Genomic DNA, 27,454 nt, shown 5'->3' on the forward strand with positions numbered 1-27,454 from the left:
TATAATTTATTTGTGTGATTAGTCCCAGCAATGAGTAATGAAGGAGTTGTGTGCTTCAAAACATAGGACTATTTAGGCAGAAGCAGAAATAACAGAGGGACTGTTCATTTCCATTACATGACACCCATATTACCATCAATATGACAGAATCATGAATCAGGAAACCAAAAATCATGGGATCAGCTCAAAAATAACACACACTCTGTTATCTTTGTCAGTCCTCTGTTTCTCAATTGTCCACGAATTCTCCTGTACCTATAAACACAAGAGCTAAAAAAGTCACTTTTAAAAGTAACAGCTGAGATTTTCACATAATCCTGCAGAGTCACACAGAATCACAGAATGTTAGAGATTGGAAGGGACCTCGAAAGATCATCTAGTCCAATCCCCTGCCGGAGCAGGAACACCTAGATCAGATTTGAAAGCACACCTCTAAATGTGAGATATACAACAAAATTGTGAACATGAGCCATCTAAGGTCACAGGGTATTTCCTATCTCAGCATGATTTAGAAGGGCTTGACAGGGACCTGAAGGAACACGCAGTTCTTGTTCCAGTTGTCTTCACAGGTTGACCCACTATCATCAGAGGAAATTACGATTACATTTTTGACCATGACCCGGATGAATGCATTTGGTACTGAACTGCTGAGAAGAAGTGGTTGCAGCTGTGTTGCACAATCCACAACAGCAATATTACACTGTCCTCCTAAATTCATAGGAATAGTGGGAACATTACAATGTTGGGCAATAGCACCTACTGGAACAAGTCATGTCATTGAAAATGGAAGGCAAAGCCTTCAGTACTATTTAGTTCAGGGAACAGCAGTTTGCAAGCATTTCTTTATTTTTCTTTTCAAAATTAGAGGTTAAGCCTGCAGAAATTCAGGTATTAGAAAATACTGCAGCTCACAATGGTGAGAAGCAGATGAATGCAAATCACTTATGTGAAGATGAATTCTTGCTTTGATGTTAGGCTGTGATCGGCTGAGCTGAGGCTTGTACTTCTTGCAAACATCTCTCTTGAGACATCATAGCTCATAGACCTGCATTGGTGCTATCCTGTCCAACCCAATTCTCCCTCCACTTGTTGGCCAAGTCTACCTATTCTCATCTAGCCAAATGCTATTTTTCTGCTTCAGATGTCTCACGGTTCAGGAGCTCTTAGTTAGATAGCACCCCTTGTTGCTATTCTGATGAGATAACAAAAAAAGGAATACATGGACTATTCCTGTAAGCTGTACCTCTGTCTCCCAACGTATCTGGAAAAGACAACTGCCCTATAAGCTGATGAATGTATTTTAATTACTCATTTACTCTGGAAACTAGCTTCTGCAAAGTTTTTTTAAAATTGATTTGCAACAGATCTAATGATTAGAAACTTCACTGCAACTAGTTTTTATCACCCACACTCTGTAAACGCGAAACCTTCTTCCTCTCCTCACATCATGACCTCTTGTTTTTCCAACCTGATTTGAAACTGAAAACCCTGCTTGGGCCACGTTCATCTCTTTCAACACATGCACTCCCTTCAAATTAATGCAGTTTTTCTGATGGCTGCAAGGCTGCAGACTCTTTATGAAGCAGGCTTTCTGTCTGCCCAGAAGCATGCTATAGACAACGCAAACAGCAATAACAGTAACACCACCCTAAAAGCAAGATCAAAAAATATCTAATGAAAACAGTGAAACAAATGAAATGTCTTGATAATTCTACTTTCCCAGAAGAGCCAGCTATACAGCAATATTTTATTTGCTAAATATAGGCACTCTCCAGGCTCAGTCGCATACAGTTCCCAGCCAGAAGTATCTGTCAGACCATCTGGTTTGACCTCCGGGATCGCCAAGGCTCTTCCATTTCCTGACTGCTGAGCTCAAGTGCTTCCTAGCACTTAAAACATGGCTTGGGTTTGACTAAAGACTGATCTTGCACAAAAGCAAAGCTAAGCTGGGCTCAGAGACACTGAGAAGTGGATACCGCAATCTTCTCACTTGCAGTTTGTGCCTGAAGGTACTCACTCTACTGACAGAAAACTGCACCTTATTTCTGTTTGAGGATGTCTTCAGTTTCAGCTAATGCCAGATTAAAGAGACTGTTTATATCCTGTTTTTTCTCCCTGTAAAAATAAGCAAGCTGCAGCTAAGTGACCACTAACCCTTCTTCCCACTTAGTTTAACAGATTATTCTCTAAAAGACTAGATTTAAAGTGTTTTCAGAAGTTGTTTACAATTTGGGGCCTTTTTTTTTTTTTTCTTGCAGGGTTGTATTTCTGTATCCTGCATTTCTTTTCCTTAGACATCTAATTCTGAACAGTGGCCAGTGCCTACAACACACCAAGGTTGCAAGGCTCTGTGTGAAGATGTCATTTTTACAGGCTTTCAGACAGTCTGTCTTCAAGAACCTGGAGGTGTAAAAATCTTTGGGATCAACTCAGGGAGTCTCTATCACAGCTAAAGAATGATGAGGCAGATGTGACAAACACTAGCACATGAAGTGTAACAGGGAATTGGCAGGTCAGCCCAGCAATGGAAAGGGAGACTGAGATATAAAATTTTTTCTCTCCATAACCATCTACCACTAGAATAGTGACTTACACATAAAAATGGGGGAGAGGAGAGAGTCCTCTCTCTTCTATCAAAAATAATGTTTTGAAGAAGATTTCTTTTTTATTCATGACTCTTGGCAAATCCCTCTTGGCTATAATCAGAGGCAGTCCTGCAAGTGCAGTGTTCCTCTCTCAAGTGACTCACTGAGTGCCTGTGTCAGGTTAGTGACTTAAATAACAGGATATGAATACTTTTAAGATGACATATAAAGCCCTACTTAATTCATATCAAAACTTTCTTCCATTTATATTTAAATATTACCTTATCAATTATTTTCTAATTTAAAGCAAGTTATTAGCTGAATGCATTGAAAGGGTAAACTGGCTCTCATCATTGCACAAAGGTAAATAGCCGCCAGAAACAGGCAGAAATAACATGGAAATGGAGAATTTCATTTACCTCCCTCCACTGCAAACTCATCTGTTCCTCTACAAGCATGGTACATGGCTGAGATTTACTGTGTTTCCAAGGGACCATCTTCTATCAAGTAAGTCCAACCTCTTCTTTAGTGTGATCAATCTTTCCTCAGTCTGAGACCTGCCTCATTCACGAGTAGAATTCTGAAAACATTGTACATCCATTTGGTGAGTGCCAATAGGAAATGTGCATGCCACATCCCTGTGATTTGAGGAAAGTAATAAGGTCCTAAGCAATCAAAATATAACTGTCAAGGATAATCATGGTGCATTATTGTAAAACCAGCTTCCCCAGAGCACTGGTTATAATGCTGTCACGGCTCTGTGTTGTAGACTGATTTGCTTATCAAGCTCCCTATCTCTTTCCTGTCCTGTCAAGGTAAGGACTGCTACCACAGCCCATCAAAGAGAAAGGTTATTCTCCCGTAATTACCATGGCTCCAAATTTTGGCACAGCTTTAGGAATTTGATCACTATCTCCTGGTTCCAATAATGCCTACTACAACAGCTCCCGCACTTGTCAACTTTTAGTTTTCATCATCAGATTGGCATTACAATGAACATTCACTCAGAGCTGCTCTGGTGTGAATTAGGAACTCTGCTTGGGTTTGCTGGGTTTTCTGGTGGTTGGGGGTTTTGTTTTGCTTTTTGGGTGGGGTTTTGTTTTTTTTTTAATTACTATTTTACTATATAAAATTAAGTATGTGAGCTTTTCAGATCACCTCTTGATCATAAAAGCAAAGGGCAAACATTAATAAATCCCTTTCACTTCTACATTCATACCTACAGCACCATATTCCTGAGGGATTTACGTCAGGTTATTTAACAGGCTAGTTCCTTGTTTTCACCCTCGGACAATGAGACAAGAGAGGTCCTGGGGCTCATGCTTCTGCATTTCGTTCAACTGATGTGAAAATGTGATTCATAGACAGGCTTTCACTCCATATTCTTTCCTTGCTGATATTGAGCTTCAATTATTTGCAGACAGAGGTGTTTTGGCATGTAAAACTGTCTGCCTGAGAAAACCAGCAACACTACGTAAAACAAAACGGTTGGGGACTGGACATTACTGGATGAATAAATTTGGAAGGGAAAAAAAAAAGGAAAAAGAGAAACTCTTTCTGTGCAAGTAATATAAAACAGGGTATTTCGCTAATTTTTTATATCTGTTCAAACCAGCCCTGATGCAATATGTTCAGAACCTCCCTGTTTTCCTCAGCCCATAGATGAAAAGTCTCTTGAGTAGTGACTTGCAACAGGAACCTCATCTGTTGCAAACGCTTTAAGCCTTCCTTATTTCTGAGAGAGGAAGTATGTGGCCTGTTTGGCAAATGCTGCTCTACATGACAGCGTGAACTTCACAACACACTCATTCGACTGGCTGCTCCTCGACTTGATCAGCTAAACCTTGCTGGCAGCATGAGAGCAGTGTTATGACTACAGCTTTTTTTTGAGAAGTACTGCAACCTGGAACATCATGCCTAGCGTTTAAAGGTAATCATTGCTCTGATACATTTTAGATTATCTGCATACAGGACCAAATATTTCAATTTTATTTATATAAAAGGGAGTTCTATTTTATTAACAATGACAGTATTCAGACCATGGATTTCAAGTACCACCAAAGGCAGAAATAGCAAAGCCTGCCTTGATCCTTTTCATAGGGAATTGGACTAAAGATAGAAGGGACAAGGAATATTTCTACTGAAAGCTCACGTTAAGATAGATGAATAGGAACTTCTGCTGAAGCAAACTGCAGCTGAGAATAACCCAAAACATGAGAAATGTCACAGACAGATTAGTGGGGTTTTTTATTCAAAGTGTTAGAAGTTTGCATAATGTGTTATTTCTGTGTTGTTTCATAGTTGGATGTTTCTGTGAATTACCTTGATTGCAGCATTACATTGTTCTTTCTAAGTGCAAAAGTGCAAGAGCCTAAAAGATGAAAGGATGCTCATTTTGATTAATGACAGGGGAAATTTACCAAAAAATATACAGGTTCTGAAATCTAAGTTGTTTGGGTTTTTTTTTCCCACTTGAAAAATAACAGGATGCTGGTGCTTTCATTTTCAAACTAAATGGGATTCAGACATTACCTGTGAACCTTACTGACAATTAAGTTCTAAGGCCTTGGTGGTTAGGGTTAGTACCAAATGAATATCAGGTAACAAAAATGAAACAGAGTATAGCATCTCAGGAATGATCAATGTCCTAATTTTACTGTTCTGCAGTATTCCTTGCAGGGGAGCTTTACTCAGGTGTTTATCCTGCCTTTTTATTTCTCTTATTATTCTCATTTCTTTATATTTATTAATTCTCAATAATTTTAAATATAACTTTGAAAATGTTATTTCAAAGTAATGGACTTTCCTAAGCGCTGTTCTATTTAACTGCTCCAGAAATGTGTTTTCTCAGAGAACAGATTCTGCAAGAGGAAGAGAAGGTGTAAACTGTACCATGGGTTTTTAGGACCCACCATTTAGGTCAGTGGGATTCCAGTCTTGACAGGTGAAGAGTTCATATCTGCTGAGAGTTCTGCCATTGATAAGTAGGACACAAAGCAGGGCTGGGGCTGTAGACGTTTCCTCACCCTCCTTTTGTCAGTAAAAAATAAAGCAGTAAAGCCCACTAAACCCCACTAGCTGTGTGTTTGCAAACTGCTACAGCTGCAGGGACAGGCTTTGGTTAAACACCACGTGCACAAGTGGCAAGGGGAAGGGAGGAAGGACGAAAGCTTGGAAGACTGCAAATGTAATCTGAATGGTTAAAACTGAATTTCCACACAAGCCCGAGGAAGTGGCCTAGGAGTGGGGAAAGTCACCCTTACACCTGCATGTAGTTTGGGTTGCAGCCCAGCAGCACAGCGGTTCCTCCGAGCTGAACAGCAGCTGCACTCCTCCATGCAGGGCTTAGGTTGTAAGACAAGGTGAGCTTAGAATCTATCACCTCTCCTTAACTCTTCCCAAATCACCCTCAGTGAACAGTTTTCTTTGGATCTGGCATGATTATCTGCTTCTACGACAGAGGGATGCCACCTCTACTCATATCCCAAACTCTTGTCACCAAGTTTAAGTGAGATGTAGTGCCTGGAGTAGATTCCCCATTTCAAAACAATATCCTCTACAAAACTGTTATTGTTACACTATTGACTTAAATGATAAAGAATCAGCTCAGCCACAAGGTGCTCTATGGTTTCCTGTAAGTCTATTTTTGCAGAGTATCTCAAAATTTCAGAAAACCACTACAGAGTTCACAATATAGCAATACAATGTATTTCTATATTAGATACAAGCACAAGCTACTCAAGCTATTAAGTTCTATCACGCACTTAAGAGTCACATGCACTGTTATTTTAGAAATACTTAGGATGCTAATTCACAGGCTGTTACTCTAAAAACAGTGATACACCCTTGCCAGCAAGCAAGTAGAAGCTATCTTCTGCACCACCCCTGGCCCCATTTCAAACAAAACTTCCAATTTCTTCCATTTCCATCCCATTTTCAAATGTCTGAGAGTTGAGCCATACCTCAGGGCATTCACTCCACCACCTTTGACTGGACCATAGGCACCTTCCCTCTGCCCAAACACATAACATACAAGAGGCTGTAGCGGTAAAACCTAGTCTGATATCTGTCATTTTCCTTTTAATCACTTTGGATAAGAGAATCAGCAGCACTGGCCACAGCTTTCCATTTGCTTATTTTTATTGAACACTTCTGCCATGAGTCTAGAGAACGTCTTGAACTCTCTGCCCCTTTCAAGACTTTATGCTGCCACCAATGGTAATCAGTGACAGTAAAAGTTAGCATGGAAAATGTCATGAGACACAGCAAACTGTCACACCAGTGACCTCAAACTCCAAAACGCTATTGCTCTTTGCTGTTACTGTAAGTACTTCATAACACTTGTATTTTCCACAAGTCAGATTCTTCCACCTCTAAAGCAGCAGCTCTGAGCTGCACGCTCTGTCCTGTTGACTTCAGAGGCCCTTTGAGAAAAATGATGATTTGCACAGCAGAAGTGAGCCAGGACAGCTTTGGATGTGGTCTGCAAAAATACGAAGCAGGCACACGCCAGTTGTCCGGTACTTAATCTGTCTGGACTAGAGAGCAAGTGGTTTAATTATAAACTGCATATAAGCAAACCTTCAGAAACACTTCAGGTATTTTTAAAGCAATGTTTAGAGTTTAGACCCCTAAATATCATCTAGGAAAATGAAAGGTGCCTTGCTAAAATGTGCCATGCTTTTAGAAAGATTGTAAGTGTGAGGTAAAGTTTTCAGAAGTCTTTCCATCATGTACAAATTCTATGTATCACTTTCCGAAAATTACCTGAAAATTGTATCCACTCCATCTTAAGAGTAGGAAAAAAGCCCTTGAAAGCACTCTGTCACAAGTCTGATAACCAGTACGATGACTTGCTCTCCCGGCCCTCAAATACCAAGCTTTCCGAAGTGACTCAGGTACACCTGAAAATTGTATCCACTCCATCTTAAGAGTAGGAAAAAAGCCCTTGAAAGCACTCTGTCACAAGTCTGATAACCAGTACGATGACTTGCTCTCCCGGCCCTCAAATACCAAGACCCAGAATAAGGGGGTACATAGAGGTAGGACTCCATTATTTTTATTTTTTCGTACTTTTGTGACACAAAATTCAAGTGCTGTTCTCATCTAAATAACAGTTGCGTACGTTAAAATTATAGATGTGCATAAGATGCTTCTGGTGCCATGCTTCGCACCTGTCTGGAGGTGCACAAATGTTTGGTAACTGCAGCTTACTTACTATACACTTAGCCAGATTGGAACTGCCCTGTTCAAGTACTGCAAAAATGCAGCTACTACAGCACAGAGCTCAGCAGAGGTTACCTGTCCAGGTATTCATCCCACTTCTCTGGCTAGGTTTTTCTGTCCTGTTGAGAGATCTATAGCCACAACCAGGCAATTTTGCTGCCTAATTTGAAGATGAACCAGGAACATCCATAATACCTACAGCCAAAGTACTGGCTGCATTATTCTTCTCCTTCTTAATCTTGATGGGATAAAACTGAGAAAAATATTGAAGAAATTAAAATTGGGTCTTGCAAAAAAAATACTCATAGTTCGGGAAATTAAAATTATGCAAGCAGACAGGGCCTGACAAAATGAATTCTGATTTCAGTTTTAGAAACCTACGTTCATTTAAATGGAGAATGATTTTGTGTTTGCTACCAAGAGACAGCCTTTTATGCATATGTGAATAGCCAAATGGTTTATTTAAATTTAAGGCTACTTTTTATTCAGCTTCTAGACTTATATCAGACAATGAAACCATTTTTTGTTCTTATGAAAGCAGATTTCATACACTTGCCAGAAAGAAACTGGTACAGCTGCCTCCTACAGATGTGCCACAAGCTCGTTCCTGACTGCAGACAGTGAAAGGATAATGTGCCATTTGGCTGATGAGATAGAGACTTTTCGCAAAGAGCCTTTGAGAACAAGCACTAAGAAGCTTGAGAATCAAACAAGGTGGAGTCAAACTGTGCAGTACCATCTGTTTTAGCACTGATCTACTTGCATTTAATAAGAGAGAAATTGTCCTTCTTTTGAACAGCAATTTATTCTGAAGGGTGTCTCCCTAAACTTGCTATAAGATATTAAAAAATTATGGTATTAAGTAATATATTCAATTCTGCCAATCTTATTCCAAAAGACAATTCGTAATAAAGTCTCACTGGTTTCAGCAGTACTGAAGTTAGACACCACTCCAGCTAACACCATCACGCTCTAGAGCAGCACACCAAAGGCAGCCATCATCTTTGAAATAATTAAACTAGACAAGACTGAAAGATGTAGATTGCACATGAATTTAGTAAATACCCACCTGATACTGTTAGATCTGCTGGTATCATTTTCATGAGGCACCAGGCAGAAAAATATTTTCAAAAAACAATTACCTATTAAGTAGTGGTGTTGAGTTATTTTGCTGTAATGTACAATTTCAAACAGATATAGCTGATTCTCCTCTGCCTTGGAAAATATAACATAGAATGAGAAACCTTCCACATCCAAAGTTTTTTTCTTGCTGTCCTCTGTTGGGGAGAATTAGGATGGGTGCAATAAAGCCACGAGAAGGAACTCTCCCTCTCACAATCTTTAGTTCCACAATTGTCTGGTACTGTTACTTGTACATTCACCAAGACTTTTTAAGAGAAGTATCTGAAGAATTTGCACCACTGGCTTTATGCAGGAAGAACAAACATTTTGAGGAAAGATGTTACTTTTAAAAACAAAATAAAAAAGAAAGAAAAAAGAGGAAAAACAACATTGCCCACAATCACTGAGAGCACAACTGCATCAGAAAAAAAACACTGAACAACATTCTTACTGTGTGGCAAGAAAGTAACATAGTAGCACTGAAACACAATGCTGAAAACCAGATATGTCAATCAAATTAACTTCTTTGTAGCTTCAGAACTCCACATGCTGAAAAGAACATTTTATATATGAAATGACTGTACGGGCATAGCTTTGCTGTGACTTCCTATTGTGCTGAGGTACTGGTAATGGAAACTTTTACTACACTGTGTTCTTCTGAGCAACTTCCCTAGTTGTGGTTTTCTGCTATTCCCCTGATAAAAGCAGCAAAGTGGTGAGAGTTTAGCAAGTATGTAAAACCCTCACATGAATTTGACACAAGAGTTCTCAAAAGCAAAACTATACAAAACTGGAGACACCCAAAACTAGGTCATTTCTCATCTGTCGACATAGCAGGTGTTATTCTGATGTTTAATTTCAATGTCTTCTTTGACTTAGTTCTGAAGAGCTTTGACGGAATTAGAGAACGCAATGGGAAATACTGTGAAAACGCCGAGAGCCTCTGAAGAAACAAATGTGCCAAGCCAAATGGGTAAGCACTCATCTAATTTCTTTCAAGATAAAAAGATGTTCAAAATATCTGGTACATTCCTCCACGTGTCTTCCTTCATCCTCCTGATGTAGTAAAAGCAGGGAAGTACGTATCTGCTGTGGGACTAGAGGGCATCCCGTAGACAGTGCTTATTTTTAGGTAGGTTCTAGCTCATTTTCCAAGAAGTGCGTTAATTAAAAACCCCAAATGCTAAAACTGTTATTTGTTGGTGCCCTTTGAAATATGTCCCTTCCAATTCAGAAAGCACTGACCCACTTCAGAAACAAGAGATGCTGTATTTTGTTGTACTTGCATGTGATACATTATACAAATTCATTCTTGAAATTTGGTTTTGCGTCATTTTGGGTTAAAATCCTTAATGATGTTATGCTTCCACTGAACCTGAATTCCACTGTTAGACAGTTGTATTAGATGTAGCACGCAGCCAGCTTTCCACGTCACCAGGTTTATCAGTAAAGGTTATACAGAATTACACATTTCACAGGTCAAGCTGCCAGAGGGGGATCTAACACATCTGCCCTATGCATCTGCATGGGAAAAAAATCAGGTCACAAAGCCTCATGATAGGGTGGTAGAGGCCATACAGAGAGAAAGCAAGAGGGATTCATTGGGGTTGGAACTAGATGATCTCTAAGGTCCCTTCCAACCCAAACCATTCTATGATTCTATGATCTGCTACTCCCAAACTGCAAGTGAATAGGTGGAGAGTCAGTACAGCCTCAGTGCTCACGCTGAAATACAACAGACAGCTGGTACAAGAGCTGCAACAAATCCCTCCCCAAAGGTGAGGAAGAGAAAACAGTTTTGGTTTTATGGTCTGGGTTTTTTAGAGGGGGTAGGCATTAATCAGAATTTTTGTGTTTTCCGTGAAAGATGGTCCAGTTGTGCTGCTCAGTACTATAAGGATAAGGAATCAGCCTGGTTTCATTAGTGCTGGAAAGAAACCCAGCCCTGCTTTTAGCATAGCCAAGAACTAGTTGATACGGGCTGCCATCTAGCCCTAGGTCCTAATAAAGCAGAGACCAAATGCTGCTAAGGCTACTCAGAGGCCAAAACATGAACTGACAAATTATTTTTTTGTGAAGAAGAGTGCATATGTTGATCTTCCCAACAACTGTTGTCACAAACACCATAACCATCAAAACAGAGACATGCATACACTCAGGACAGGACCTCGCTGATGAGCAGGGGAGTCAGGGGTCACTGGCATGGCTGTGACCAAGTTTGCATTGTACCTGCACATGCTGAAAGTCAGGATTTAGCAGGGCTAAAGCTAATGGCATCCCTTCTAGTGATGCAAATAGAACATACCCCTAAGAGATAACTCAGCAAACATTGATAGCACAGCGACTGCAAGAGGAAATTGCCCATTTAGGAATTCAGGGCTCAGTCTGCTTGCACTCTCCTACATGTCTAGCACATCTAGAAAGGTGCTTTGTCAGATCCTGCCTGACCTTCAGCTTCCACCGGGGAGGGAACAAGTCTCCCATAAGCTGCAGTGGCATCTGCCAAGGGTGCAGGGATGTCTCAAACACTCATGTAGCTGAAACTGCAATGAATTGCTATGTTAAGCATCCAAAGGCAGCTTTAAAAGCCTGCATAGCTCTTTGGATCTAACTCTTAGTCCGGATCAGACCAACATTATTGATAATGGCTTGGATGTTGGTAAATGAAGTCAGGAATACAAGCATCAGAACTATCATTCAAATCTAATGAAAACAGACTTTTCAAAAGGAACTCAGTAGTAAAAGCATATATTGGGGTTAATCCAATCAGTTTGTATCTTTTTGTCTTCCTGAGCAGATCAAACTCCAAATCACATCACCGAACATGGAAGATTTTCCCAGGCCAGGAACACCCACGTTTGACTTAAGCGAGGTGGAGATTCCAACCCATGGGCTTACAGCAGTCCAAACAGTTATTGGGAAAAGCAAGTTTTACACTGGCTCATTTCAGTGAGACTGAATGAAAGGAAGGACTGAAATAGAAGGGAAAGAAAGAAGGGAAAGAATACCCAAAAAGACAGGGGAAGAAAACAGACAATTGGAGTCTGCAGACTTGATCTGCAGCATGAACTTTTCATCAGACCCCTACAAGACCCTTGTGCTGCCTGAGAGTTGCACTGAGGGCAAAACCTTGTGCTTTCCAGTGCATCAGTCTTGGTCCTGAAAAAGGGAACAATGCATAAACTGCATTTCCCCAAGAGGCATTTGAACTCCAAATATGACTGCACTCCATCTGAAATCACACAGTTTGGGCATCCCTGACCTAACCTCAGTACTGGTAACAGCAGCAAGGGGTCATCAGGGGTTGTGAGCCCACCCCCTCCTTTCTCCTCCCTTGGGACCCTGAATCAAGGGTTAATCCTTACTGAGGTGCACCTGTGTAACTCTCAGTTCCCAAGGTGGCTGGTTTAGATCTATTTTGGGTATGCCAGTGCGACTCTGCAGCCACACCTTACAGCTGCTGAACAGAAAGCCTGACAGACACCCACTAGTGCCCTCCTTTACCCTCTCTGGTACAGGCCAAACCATAAATCACAGTATTTCTGATGGACAGTAAAGCTTGGATGATGCAGGGGGCTGAGCTCTGAGCAGCTCATTCCCGCTCCAGACAGGGACCACACTGGTCCACAGCACAGTGTTTTTTTGAGGGCAACGAGATGGATCTTGATGCTCTGCCTGTGCTCTCCCTCCTCTCTAATAGTGCTTCATAGTCATTATAAAGTCACAGAATCATAGAATGGTTTCTGTTGGAAGTCCATTCACAACAAATAGTTTGAAACATGCAATACTCAATCTCATACTTTCAAGACATCCAGGGATGCCAATATCTAAAACTAGCATGTATTACATATTCACTTTCTGCTCTTCAAAAAAAAAAAAAAAACAAAACAAAAAAACAAAACCAAAAAAAAACCCCAAACCCAAAACCCAGAATTAACACCTGATTCACTGTAAAGGAAAGCTTCGATCTTTCCACTTTAACTTTTGAGTTTTTCCGTTTCATATGTAACCTACACTTGTGCTGCGGAGGAGAGGTCGTGTTAGAAAAACTCAGTCAAATCTTCTTTTTTTCTTTTACAACTTAAGAGTGTGGGGAGATCATCAGAACAAACCTCATAGATCACTGTGAAATTTAGGTGTGGACAAAGAGGGTAATTTATCTAGTGCCTGTTTCGAGGCTTTTGTGTTTGAAAGGAGCTCATATGGATTGAAGAGTGTGGTGAGGTATTTCACATGACCAAAAAACCCAGTGAGGTTGGATTTAAATACCCATTAAAATGAGGTCTTGTTTGTGGACTGAGAGGGTTGAAAGGTTTTGGGTAGCACAAAACCCCTTTACTTTCACTCTAATATAAGTACATGTAACTTAGGAGGTAACGTTTGCATGGATGTGGCAGCCAATGCTATGATTAATTCTTTCCTTTTCAGAACTATAAATTAATGTGCAAAATTGAAACAAAAACCAATATAAAGATGAAAGTGTAAGCAAAGTACCACAGATTTTGCTAGAGTAGAGAAGTCACATACCCCACAGTGCGTGACAAAATGCAAACCACTGGTACGCAACAACCAAGGAGAGCAGAAAAACACTTGTTTTCCACCTTTTCAGTATGTGAACAAAACATTTTATAAATAAACAGCATAAGTTTAAAAAAGGCATTGCTAAAGGCATTGTCATTAAACTAAGAAAAAGTGAGATTCCACGTAGAACTGCTATCTAACAATCTGCAATGAAAAATTAGGCGGCAGCACTTTATCCTCACTCTGCAGTTCTTACAGCATACCTTCTGGCATTTTTTTCTTGAAGTCCCAGGTAAAGATTTTGCTTTGTTGAAAAAGACTCGGCACCAATATTTAGGTCTCATCAGCCTCAGGTACTAAGCAGTTTCACAGAGAAGGTATATTAATTTTTAGTGCAGAACATGGAAGCAATCAAAGTCATGCTCAGCACAGAATTCAGTATAGTTGAACTAATTGTATAATAAGCTTCAGTAGACTAAACACGACAGTTGGCTGATTAATACAAAGGTAATGGACTAGTCCTATATAATTCAGTGACACTAATCCACTGAGAAAATCATGGCAGTACTAATACTAAACACACTGTCAAAGTAATCAATGACTGTTCTAGACTCTACACATCTATGCATCCGTGATGATGCTCATTAACTGTATCCTGGGGCCACTTCAATGGGCAAAGGCTAGCAAGACTAAAAATGCTTACAGTTGGTTTGAATATTAAGGTAAAATGACCCACTACCTTGCATCTAATCTCTACACAACACTAATCTCTATATCATGACACCAAACAGCTACCCAAAATCAACTGAGAAAACACTGCTTTTTATTTCTTTTAAAACACAAATGTGGAATATTTTCCTTAACACATACTCACTATCACTGCTGTAAGGCTAATTACAAGTGTAAAATCTCTACTCCTCTTGAAAACGTTGCTCTTCTGCAGACTTGTATGTTTTCTTCAGCCTTTCGTCATTATCATTGTGAGTTCTTTATAAAGCCCTGGGACACAGAGGCTGAAAATGCAGAGCCAGTCCCAGCATTCACTCCGGATGCTGCTTCTAGGTTTCCCTAAACAACTGCCCTAGAATCATAGAACCATAGAATGGTTTGGGTTGGAAGGGACCTTAGAGATCATCTAATTTCTGTCATGATCTGTCTTCCTTAAAGACAAGTTGACAAGGAATCTATATTAAACAAGCAAATCTGACAAGATACAGAAGTGTGTCTATGTCCCCAGGTAATTTCATTCTCTCCTCCCCTGAATTCATTCCCATTTTAGCACATGTTGAGCTGCACAGAGCGGGCAAGCACAGAGAGCAAACCACCTCCGCAGACATACTGTTAGATGGCATTACTAAGGAGCGGGGTGCTGATCCTGGTGAAGGCAGAAGGAACGCTTTGTCTCCCCATGTGCCAGTGGAGGGTACTGCAACCTGCAGAGGGAAGGGACCCACCTCCAGGAGAAATGCAGGCAGCATGTTGCACTTTGGCGTTCTGACAAAGAGCTCAAAACACCGGGCATGACACCCTTCTGAACATCCCACCCGTCACATTTCCCAGGCACTGCAGATTCCCACTGGACAAGGAGGTCATGCACAGAATTCCCCCCTCCATCCCTCAGGAAACCAGGACATTCAGCACATGTCCTACACAGTGCTGAAAGGCCCAGAGTGATCATAGAATCATAGAATGGTTTGGGTTGGAAGGGACCTCAAAGATCATTAGTTCCAACCCCCCTGCCATGGGCAGGGACACCTCCCGCTAGAGTAGTTGTGATGACTTTCACTAGTCATCCCAACTGATGTAAAAGGCCTTCTTATCTCTTTACTGATCTCAGTTCTGACAATTGAATTTGTACAATAATTAATCATAAACACCCATGTTGCTTCTCTTTAATTGAAGATAAGAGCATCATGTGCTACCTCCAGGACAGTGTCCATGCAAGGGGGGAGAATAAAGCTCTCTGGCTGTTCATCAAACTGATTTACAAAACTGATGGGAAAAAGGCAGTAATGGCCACGCTCCCATTGTCCTTGATCTAGACTAATTTCATACCTTTGAAATGTCTCAGTGGTGTTAAGTGGAAGAACAATTCAACATGCATCTTCCTTTCCTTAAATGCAATGCATCAGCTTGGCTCAAAATTGTAGCTGGAAGCATTTAGAGCCAGTAGCATTAATCACACTGGGTTACTTCCTACTACTATAAATACTTATTAAGTATTTTGCCAGTTTCAGATTGAATGTGTCCTTTAAATATGTTAATTACTAGAAAAAGTGGTCTAAATTTAGTTACTTACAATTAACCAAATGACTTTTTTTAATTTCTGATATCTTCACATTCTTCTTATAAAGTATACGCTCATCTTTAGCTCTTTATGTTTACCAAGCGACATTTCACAGTGAGATTTTTTTCCCATTTGACCTAGTATGTAAAATATAACATACATAATGAAAAATCCGTTTCTGCTTCAGAACTCTATCTTGTTCATAAATTACATTTTCTTTCTTCTTTAACAGGTCAGGAGAGTGATTTCCTTGCTGTCCTCTATGACTATCCCTCAGCAGACATAAGCCAACCTATATTTCAAGTAGGGGAAAAACTACGCGTGCTGTCAGAGTAAGTTGATCCTTTTTTTTAAAATTAGCTTTTGTTACAACTGATGCACAGCTCTTTTATATGCACCTGGCCCAAACTGGATGTAGTTCAGAATTTGCAAGGAAGAAGGCTTAGCCATGATGTAAATTTCCCTATAGTTTAAGGAATTGAGATTCCAGATTATTCTTTGATCCTTGGGTTCCTCTGATATCTGAAACTGGATTTAGACTCTATTCTAATGCAGGACTCAAAACAGAATTCTACTTTGAAATATTATTTTGAGAAAGTATCCCCGCCGTGTTAGTGGAAAACAGAGTAAGAGCAAAAATAGTTTGAATCACAGAAAAGGAAAATTATTCTCAATTTCTCTGTGTCAAGTATGTCTCTCATTTTCTCTCTCACCCTTTTTATCTAACAATTCCTTCATGATTAGGTCTTAGAATTTCACCCTAGATTTAAGGCAACTCTAACAAAAATAAAACAAAAAATAGTTGGCGGTTTTTTTCTGTCTTAATTTTTGTGTTTGAATCTGCATTTTCTTAGTGGGGGGGGCGGGGAGGTCAAAGATTTCCCAGTCAGTTCCACTCAAAGATTTATGAGTCCCAGAAGGTAGTCTCAAGTGCACTAGTTCAGACTGCCCTAAAGCACAGTGCAAATACCGCCACACACAAGAGGGAGCACGCTTCTTGAAAAATGGAAGCCAGCAGCCCTGGTATTCTTTTGTGTCCAATTGGTATTACTACACAGTGACCTCCTAGGAGCCTCGCAGCCACTGTTTGCACTGCTTAAATGGAAAGAAGAGATTTCTTTTTTGCAGCAGGTGGAACCGATGGATTCAAGGGAAGACCAGATACATTCATAGGAGAGAAATCCTCTGAGGATTTCTTAATTCATAAAAAATAGTCTCTACCTGGGGAAGTCAGGGCATCAAGTGGTTGGAGGACAGAAGCACTCAAGAGAAGTATCACAGGTGATTGACGAATTTCCAGACTCTTCTCCAGGCCATGGTGACCTATCATGGCCTTTGTCAGCAGCAAGATACCAGGCTATGTGGACCTTTGGTCTGACCCAGAATGGCTGCAGTCATGTTCTGCTGACAAGTGCTTTCCCTGCCTCCCTGAATCTAGAGGTCACAAGGTTCAGACAATACCACTAGATGAATTTTCTGCTGATGGAGAGCTTCCCTAAACCAGGGAAATTCTTCTCTGGTAACTTCTAGCTGTTTAAACCTTGCTGCGGTTTGTGTAACATACAAGACACGGTACAGCAATTGCTTTAGCTTGGAAATTCCAGCTTAAAGCCTTGCTCCCAACTGTCATCAGCTACCGGCCCTCATAACACCATATAACTACATACGTCAGTATCAATGAGAATTATATTTGTGGCATATGATATGTGCTGCATAGCATGATCTGCTGGGCAAAAAACTTCGAAAAGAACTCAGCTTCTCTAGCAGCAGTTTTTATCTCATCTGTTGTGCAGTGATCAAGAGCTTCTCCTAATGTTAAATAAGAGCCAAAGCAAGCCTTGGTGGGAACTTTCCTCTTCCTGTTTTGAATCAGCATGCTCACAGAAGACAAGATACTCCAGTGCTCCATGCAAACCACAATGTCCTAATGAAAGACCTGTTCTTCACTGTTGGGCTAATGTTAATAGGAACTGTTTGCATGCAGACTCTTGCTGCACATAAGCTGTAGATATAATCTTTTTCTCAAGTCATCCAAAAAAGTAAAATGTAGTGGAAGAGAACAGCAGCATGGCAGGCACAAGTGATGGGGAGTTGCCACGGAGAAGGAGCAAGAGAAGGCAGCACATACTGTTTCTATAACACCAGCTTTCCAGCCTTTCACTACAGCACTCGTGTGTAGTGGCAATCAGCCCCACTAATCCTGCCAGGAACATGATATATGGAACCCCCATAGAAAATACAACTCCTCACAGATATTTGGGACTGCTCTGGGTTGGCAGGATTAGATAAGCACCATTGGCCCAGTTCCTTAAATTTCTTTCTTAAGCTGAAAGAGGGCAGATTTAGATTAGATATTAGGAAGAAATTTTTCACTGTGAGAGTGGTGAGACACTGGAACAGGTTGCCCAGAGAAGCTGTGATGCCCAATCCCTGGAGGTGTTCAAGGCCAGGCTGGATGAGGCTTTGAGCAACCTGGGCTAGTGGAGGGTGTCCCTGCCCATGGCAGGGGGGTTGGAATCTTTAAGGGCCCTTCCCACCCAAACTATTCTATGATTCTATTGTTCTTACTCTCCACACTTGTCAGGCACCTTCCATTACCAGATGAACTGCATTTAGCTGGCATTAGTCAAACCAGATGTCCTCCAACAATCCCTCAAATCTACATAATTTCTGTGGCTCCTGCCCCAGGAGAGATGTGCTACTTTCAGACTTTTAATCATCATAGGGATTTTTCAGGGTTAGTAATATTAAGGTTTGGAGGAAAGGGGATGCTGAGTCTCCCAGGTTTTTTGTTCTTGCAATTCTTGGTTCTGTCTGGGAGAGTTTCAGGGAAAAAACACAAATTAACCTAAATTTCTGATGGATTTTTTAAAGTCAGATGGAAACCTGCAAACAAAACTTGTGGGGCCCTGAAATTTCCAGCTCTGAGAAGCAGATACTTCTCCTTTTCCCTCAGCATATCCAGTCTGGACCATGGTCCCAGCAGCTATAACTCAAGAGGTTTAACTTAAGTGTTTTCAACTCACCTGTTTTGACATACATTGAGAATCTGCTCTGCAATCTGGGTATTATTTGGGAGCATTTATACAAACGCCCACAAAAAGAGCATTAAAGTGCAAGACACACTATTATTTGGATTCGAACTCTTAAAGGAAAAGGTGGAGAGAACCCATCAATCATCATAACTCGGCATTGCCACAACCCCTTTTGTTAAGCACTAAAGCTCTACAGCATCCCTGTGAAAATCCTTATTACTCTGTTCTTCCCAAGATATTCAAAAGCTAAAGCCAGCATTCAACAGCACACTAGCAACCTGAGATGTATCAATGAAAAATCCCATATGCCTAGTCACCTAGTTTCAGCTATGAGGTATTTTTTATTGGAGCCTGGTCAGCATCTCATTGAAGAAAAGAGAGAGAGCAAACCATGAATGAGGTTCTGTTAGATGGAAAACCTGTTCCCAGGCAGACAGAGTCCATTTGCTAAATATCTCTAACATGATGTTATGGGAGTAACTACAGGGCTGTCCAGACACGGCATACTCAGCCATAAGCTGAATATCTTGGATACCAGCACAAGTCTAGCTGTGGGAAGGCAGAGCACAGCATGGTTTAACCACTGAGTATTTACCCTTCCTCTTTTAACTGCAGGAAAATATTTTATTACTTACGTAATTTAAATGGAACAAATGTAGCTTTTATTTCTGCATCCAAATTTAATCCTAATGTAGGTTTAGAAATTGAACTACTCTAAATGAAACAAACTTGGGTCCTTTTCTGAATACATAGATTCAGGAACATACACAGAAAGTTACAAGCTAATCTGTATGTCTTAACTCATTTCTAAAACAAGGACAAGTTCTGAAAGTACATCTGAAAAGATCCTTTCTCTTGCTTTCACACAGTGAAGGAGGCTGGTGGAGAGTCCATTCCCTTACAACAGGTCGAGAAAACTATATTCCAGGAAAATATGTAGCAAAAGTTTACCACGGGTAAGTAAATGCTTTTCCTATAGCCTTTCACCACTACATTTGTCACACATACTACCCTGATTAGAGTTATTCAGTGTCATAATCAAAACAATGCCAATAGTGATTAGATGGACAGTAATTTTTTTTATTGATAGACTAAAATAGTTCCTTTGAAATCTGAGAACATCAAACCCACATCTAGGTTTAGAACGTATGAAAAGGAAAATCCTACTTTTTAAAAGCTGAAAGGGTCAAAAAACCCTCAAACACCATATAAGATATTTAAAATACTTCTGTTGCATGGACTGATCTCTAATTTTAAGACAAGGATAAAGAGGTTATTTAGAAAGAATTATTACGATTTACAAAGAGTAAAATTTAACCTAGAGCTGGTCATGAAAAGCAGACCAAAAAGAACAAATAGAAAGACTAATAAGTCATTTAAGAATGTAAACTCCCACACTGGAAGAACTAAGGAAGGTTCAGAGGTTTCTTGTTGCCCTAGACACCAGTCAGGAAAAAAATGTTAAAACACACACTTAAAACTTTTCTGGCAAAGGTTTTAAAACCTGTTTAATTTTAAGCATATGAACTGTCAACTTTGCTGCAATTTATTCAAGTGCTTAAATTTTAATATGCTTTTACATCCTCCTGCAATAGAGATGCTTTCCCAAAGACAGGGAACAGATATGGTAAAGGAAAGTTACTGTCTAAAGTTTCCCTGAGATCATTCTGCTGACAGCAAGCTGGATCAAATCTTACTGATGAAAACAATCAGTAAGACTCATTCCACTTTCTTTTATCCCATTAACTTAAATGACTGGACTGTGCCCTAGCACAAACAGAAAAAATGTATTTCATTTTGTGTATATTTATAATACAACAGAATAAAATTTGGGGTTAACAAAAGTGGTTTAAATGAAAAAGAGAATGTTAGCTAATGCCACAGATATGCCATCAATATACCACATGGATATGTCCCTAACTATTCAGATCAAGGCAGCTTGAAAAGTTTTGTTTTCCCTAATAAGTCCAAAACTTATCTACTCTCCTCTTATTCTCACAAAAGTTAATGGAACTCAAGCGATGAAAAGGAAGAGCAAAATTTTCTCCATAAACTGGGGAAATATGCCTGGACATAGTTGAGAGAACAACTACAGAAAGCCACTGTGTTATTTCTGCAGTCACTTTTCCTGGCTAATGCTGCACTTTCATGGCCACATGCTGCTCTCTGTTTCACTGGTGTCCAAATTTCAGAATTTGTTTTTTCCTGTTTCACAGCTGGTTATTTGAAGGGCTGGGAAGAGAAAAAGCAGAGGAACTTCTACAGCTACCCAACACCAAGGTTGGCTCCTTCATGATCAGAGAGAGTGAAACTAGGAAAGGTGAGGAAACACAACTTTTTTTCCCCTCCTTGATCTCAGGCCTTAACAGTTTTACAGCTCTTTAATTCACTCCCTGTCCTGCTTCATATGGATCAGTCTGACACCAGAAAATGTATGTAATGGCAAGTCAAAGGCACCCAGTGCAGCATGCCAGTCTTCACCAGTCACCTACGTTAGGAGCGGTGCTGGAAACAGGCTTAGCAATGGCCATGGAAAGTTCCACAGGCATCAGCACAAACAAGACACTGTTGTTTAAACACTATTATTTACTTTTGTCGCATGCAAAGCTTATTAGGCAGTGGGACTTTTCAAATGGAGGAAAACTCACAAAAGATTGTCTAAAAAAGCTTTAAAATATACACCAAGCAGCAGGGGTGGCTGGTAAGTGCATTTCCTATGTAAACGGGTGGTTCTTTTATTTCCTTTTAAAAAATGGCATGCCTTCAATGTTATTTACTTTTGTAGCTATTGTTGCTACATGGGAATTGTATAATTGTATTGTTGCTACATGGGAAAGTATAAAGTATACTTTATACTTTCATTGTCTTTTTAACGGGAATACATCTCTCATTGCAGTACCTGGTATATTCCCCTTTTCTGAAGCACCAGAACACATCCTAAGATAATGACACTACAGTTATAAAGGAACAATAAATCATAGAATCATAGAATGGTTAGGGTTGGAAGGGACCTTAAAGATCATCTAATTCCAACCTAGTGCTAAATCATCTACTCTAAACTCTTCTATACCACATAGCAATTAGTTTTGTAATACCTATACTAAATCCAGAGAAATTTAGGATCAGCATTCAGTCCTTAACAACTAAATGTTGCGCAATTGTTTTAAACAAAGAAACAGAAAAATCTAAGTTGTCATCTCCTGCCACGACTGCATGATCATCAGGTATCAGCTACTGCACTAGAAGGAGCTAATTAAATCAGCCTACCAGCAGATGAGCATAGTCCCCATCTTCAGAGGAAGGAAAACAACATCTGTAAAAGCCTATTTCCTTTACACCATTTCTAAAAATACCATACCAGCAAAAATAAAGGAAAAACACACCAGAAACTTAAATTCCATCAACATTTCAGGCCCTAATGTTGGATGCTTTATTCTCTTTTTTTACTTAAGTATATATATAAAGTATACTATATAAGTAGAAATCAGGATGGCATGTTTTTGTCAGATCTTTCTGGGACCTTTTGGATCATGGCACACATAGTGCAAATACTCTGCTTGTGGTCACTGCTATCCATCCAAAATTAGGACCTTACTTTGGTGTAATTAGTTCTCCTCTTTCTCCAGGGTTATATTCCTTGTCGGTGCGGCACAGGCAAGTGAAACATTACAGGATCTTCCGCCTTCCAAATAACTGGTATTACATCTCTCCACGGCAAACCTTTCAGTGCCTTGAAGACCTTGTGAATCACTACTCAGGTAAAAAGAACTGCAGAATAAACATATTTTCCACTGTCAGCTATAAAACTATATATCAAATGTCCAGAACAAGAAGTTTTGCCTCTGTCCAAGACTTGCAACTACTGCCGCAGAACAAGTAATGGAAAAAAACTTTGTAGTTAGGATAAAAAAATAAAGTAAAAGATAAAAACCAAAGATGTTAACCTTAGCAGTACAACTGAAATCAAGCCAAGAACTCTGCTAAAGACAGATAGGCTTTGCCTGTCGTATTGGCATACGATATTGTATGGCCATGTCAATAGAGCACTGACACTATTTTCATCCAAAGTAGAGTCTTGCACTTCCCTAGACAAATTTCAAATACAGTTTGGAGGTTAGCACAGGCCAGGGATGTCCATCCCCTCTGAGAGCACAGCTAACGTCAAAGTTTAGGTGTACAAAAATGTTAAGCTCTATGGATGCAAGTCATGTTCTTGCATCCTGTGTTCAACTCCTGGCTCACTTTGTTTACCTGCATGGACATGTCTGCCATTTATTTATTTACCATATAGACAGACAGATAGCATCAGAACATGCAAGACCAGGTTCTGCAATCACATTTCCCTACAAAAAATCAACAGCAGAAAATTCTCAGAATTGTTGTTAGTTTCTTCCCAATTACTTTAGAAGAGTATGGCTGGATTTTATCAGCAGAAGTTATCTCAAGGGGCCCAAGCTGTTAGCTCAAATCCAGATTCAGCTGTCATTTTTACTAATAGCAGTCCAGTGGATGACACCTGTTTTAACTATAGTTTTCCAGATTTATGGCAATTTAACCCGTGTCAGAGAGATAACTTGACAAACACCACTGGCTGCAGTTACCATGTATTAAAATTATAACATTTCAAAATGAGGAAGGAAGATTGCAATAAGTTAATTGCATAAAAGTTACAAGAGAACAATAGGTTCTGTGCTTAACTAGTAATGGGTACTCTGTAATTTTAAAAGTGTAAAGCTACCCTATCTGTATATTTCATACGTAAATGAAAAAGTGTGTTGGCCTGATAAATATGGGAGAAAAGCCATATTCATATTCAAAACATGCAAAAGAAACCTTGAAGTCCAATGATACAAGCCGAGGAGTGAGAATTTGAACAGGGCTTTTTATATATATACATATATTTATTTTTTTTTAGTTAGTTGACACCTTTCTCCATTTAGAAAGAAGTAAACAATCAAAGCCTAAAATCTGGAGCAGTGAGAACCCAAAGCTTATAACAATTAACATTTTTACTTGAGTTATAGGGGTAAGAGGAGACAGTGAGATTTAGCTGTCCTACTTCCCCCACTATGAGATGATACAGAATCTCACCCTGAAACAAGGCTCAGAGGTGTAAAACACAAGCGTTCAGCCACGATGTTCTCTGCTTGGGCAGCAGAACATATGCAACAGTCCTAGGGGGGCAAGAAGAGGATGGAGAGAAGAAACATGTCTGAAAGTAACCTGAGTGCAGCATGAGCCTGTGAACCTTGATTCATTCCATAGCCATGTTCCACAGCAGAATAGGTGCACACACAATCCATTCTGAGTGGTTGCATCTTGCATCTGGCTTGCACTCTTCATGGCTGAGATGATGTGAGGCAAAAGCAGAACTCCCCAAGGGCTCAAGAAACCTGGCTTTAAGTCCCTGCTCTGTCACAAACTTCCTTCTAGACTTTGGGCAAGTCACTTTATCTTTCTGTGTCTCATTTCCTCACTTGTTGTGTGGGAAATATAACCCATGATGTTAAAAGGCAAAGGTACGAGGAAAGGAAAATGTTAAACATGTGTTACAGTGTCTGTGCTGAGAACACACTATTTATTGACTACTGCTACTATGTCCAAAACTGTTTATTTGAGTATGCACACAGCAAGGAAAACAGTGAAGATAACAGTGAGCAAATATTAACTTTCTGTATATTCATTTCTCTGTTCAGAAGTTGCTGATGGTCTCTGCTGTGTCCTTACAACACCTTGTCTTACCCAGTGCACTAACAACAACAGCATAATGAACCAAGGTCCTCCTGTGGTGATGCGGAATAAAAACTTCAACTGGAGAAACATTCACAGGTACTACATACAACACAGGCTGCCAAAACCAAGGGGTTTTTTCCAGCCTTATATTTACTTGAACTCAAAACACAGAATAAACAGCCATTTCCTTCTCCTGAGACCAGCTTTAAAGACTAGACAATCTTCAAAGCTGCTGACAGCAGGTTAATCCCTGAAAACTGGATATCCAGCTGTCTAACTGATAATCTTGGCCTAACTTTGAAAGAAAATATAGTTAATATTAAATCATTTCTTCTATCCAGGTAAGACTATGGCCACACATGCAGTCCTGCTGGGACTCACGACTCCTCTCCACTAAGGGGGCAGGAGTAAGAGCCAGGCCATAAAGCCTCGTCAGACCCATCATCAATGTCACACTAACGTGCAATGGCTTACAGATAAGCCCCAACAGTCAGAAATGGCTCCCCCTTGTTCGCGCGGTGGCCATCCACAAAGCAGCACAAGTGCAATGAACACATTACCCCAGCATGAATCTTTCCTGCTGCGTCTGTCTCCATACACAGCCCAACTCAAGGTTCATGAGATTTCTAATATCATGACTGCAACTAGAGAAAGTAGGTCAGGTTTCAGAAGCTGGTGAAACAACCACCTTCAGAAACAAAAGCACCTCTTATTTTTGAAATGTAAATTTCCCTCCACAAAGCATATTCATTCGCTTACAAATGCAAGAAAATTTTGTGCAGTATCAAGGCCAATTTTTCCTACAGATTAAGAAAGAGAGAAAGTATATAGATGTTATTTCCTTTTCAGATGCCAAAAATTATTTACATAGTACTGTTGTACTGATTGTTTCTGAAAATTGCTGGGGGGCAGAAATGTTTGGTGATTTATGAGACACGAATTTTTTTTTAGTTTAGTTAGTTTTTACAAAACTAACATCACTTGGTTTAACAACTGTTAATATTATATTAATAGGCTCAGCTCAAGTAGCTAAAATGGTAAAAAAATGTTGTTCTTTTAAAGGCTGGAGGTGACTGAAGATACTGAAAGCACCCTGGCAGCAATGGATGATTCTTGTCTGAGCTACGGCCTGAGGGAAAGTATCGCTTCCTACCTCTCCTTAACAGGGGATAACAATGCTTCTTTTGCAAGTGCCAGAAAGAAGAAAGCCCAGTCTCTTATATACACAGGGTCCAGACGTAAGAGTGCCCTTCACTTGCCACCTACATACTATGAAGACTAAATGTAAGACAACCAGGGGAAAAAAAAAAAAAAAAAAAAAGGCAGCAACTGAGGGGTTAGAAGAGAAACCCAGAGCATCCTGTGGTCCTGCAGTCCTTCGACAGCTGAGAGTTACAAGCACACCAGCGATGATCAAATGCTGACAATGCTTCTGCATTTTCTCTTCTGAATGTTAACCAGAGCCCTTCTTAAGAGTGCTATCTGAGCCACGGCATATGCTGGGAACATTCTCCACCTGAAATTAGAACCTGCTCACAAGCAGCATAAACTGAAATAGACTCAAATCAAGAGCTAAGTGAGGCAGATGACTCTTCAGCAAGGGTGATGCCCACCATTGTACAAAGGTGATTGCATAGGGAAGGACTAACTACAGCTCAAGAACTTAAATAAAGTCTTACTCTGGTATTCTCCACAAGGCTGAAAACCGTCTTTAGAGAACCCACCTACATCGAGAAAAGGAGTCTTTTTCTTCTCCATATACATTCATTCATTGTCATTGACAGTGGGTCAGAAAGTCATCAGTAACCCCAAGATGGTATCTAACATCCAGCATCCAAGAAACATCTGATTATATTGACTCCATACTTATATCATTTTTACCTTTCAGGGGAAAAAAATAAAATCATTGCCTTTGCAAGTGGCATTTAATTCAACGGCTGGTAATGGCCAGCAGTGTCAGAAAGAGGTCACAAAATTAAGAACAGGCTTAACTCACTGAGGAGCTCCTGCTTATGTCTGAGATTGGAGCACAGGTATATCCAAAAGCATAACTCAGCTGCTCATAGTCTAGCAAATATGCATCAGAGAATAAAGTGGTTTCTAAGTGAAAAATAAAATGTGATAATATTATGCCTAACTGCAAGGGTAGGTGTGCAGAGGTGTGACCTTTAATGTGTAGAGGACCAGACTTTAACCCCATCTCCTGAAGGCACCCCAATATTTATGTATAATATTTATATTAACAGCAGCTTTCTTTTAAATAATTAAACTAAGAGATCAAATCAGCAAAGTGGATGTTCTGTATTTCTTGTCTGAAGAGGGTTATGTCAAATAGTAATGACACATTTCATCAAAGTGCTTAAAGACTGTAACTGGGATATCTGAAATTTCAGAGAGTAGAGAGTTTTTCTGTATATATGTATCCTTTGCTAAGTTATAAAGGAGCATGGTCCTTTGAACCTGATGTGTGATTGCTTTCTAAACCAAGTAGTCACATCTGGGGGTGTTAAATGCTGCAGTCTATGTTCTCAAGTTGAGATCTTTTCAATCCAATATTCTGTCATATCTTTTTGCACATATTTGAGTAATGAAGGTTTAGGGAGATAGGGAATTGAGTTTATATATATATATTTTTTCCTTCTCTTAGCACAAATCTGTGTGCTCTTTAGATCTTTTAAGAAATCATTTGCACTAGCAAGAGAGATTCAAAGATCAAATTAGTTCACAGCCTATTTAAACGCATTTCAAAACTTAAAGGGTGAATGTAATTTGGCTGATAAACATTGAACACCACAAAGCAAAGTGAACTCAGGAACTCTAGATGTTTGTATAATCTCATTACTGTTACTGATCATTACTATGTTATGGTGTCTGCATTTTATCCAATGAAACATATATAGGGAGCATTACAGATTTCAAAGCCATGACTTGTATTTATTAATTAA

General features: G+C 39.8%; 2 protein-coding genes across 3 annotated transcripts in view; one reads left to right on the top strand and one right to left on the bottom strand.

Moving 5' to 3' along the window:
* LOC104466063 (thyroglobulin-like) overlaps positions 1-27,454 on the bottom strand; it is a gene marked incomplete at both ends in the record, with an annotated part of 62,116 nt that overhangs the window by 16,627 nt on the left and 18,035 nt on the right. The gene's annotated exons all lie outside the window — the stretch shown is intronic.
* SLA (Src-like-adaptor) lies at positions 4,409-25,808 on the top strand. Of its 2 annotated transcripts, XM_010079379.1 has the most exons (8): positions 4,409-4,515; positions 9,813-9,906; positions 15,974-16,073; positions 19,646-19,732; positions 20,993-21,096; positions 22,403-22,534; positions 24,473-24,605; positions 25,572-25,808. In XM_010079379.1, the coding sequence occupies exons 2-8, from the start codon at positions 9,846-9,848 to the stop codon at positions 25,789-25,791; spliced, it is 837 nt and encodes a 278-aa protein (XP_010077681.1). In that variant the 5' UTR covers positions 4,409-4,515; positions 9,813-9,845; the 3' UTR covers positions 25,792-25,808. The 2 variants fall into 2 exon arrangements, with proteins under 2 accessions (XP_010077681.1, XP_010077680.1); XM_010079378.1 differs by lacking the exon at positions 4,409-4,515 and having other exon boundaries at positions 9,659-9,906.

This window comes from Pterocles gutturalis, unplaced genomic scaffold, assembly GCF_000699245.1.
Source record: "Pterocles gutturalis isolate BGI_N339 unplaced genomic scaffold, ASM69924v1 scaffold289, whole genome shotgun sequence".
Lineage (NCBI taxonomy): Eukaryota > Metazoa > Chordata > Aves > Pterocliformes > Pteroclidae > Pterocles > Pterocles gutturalis.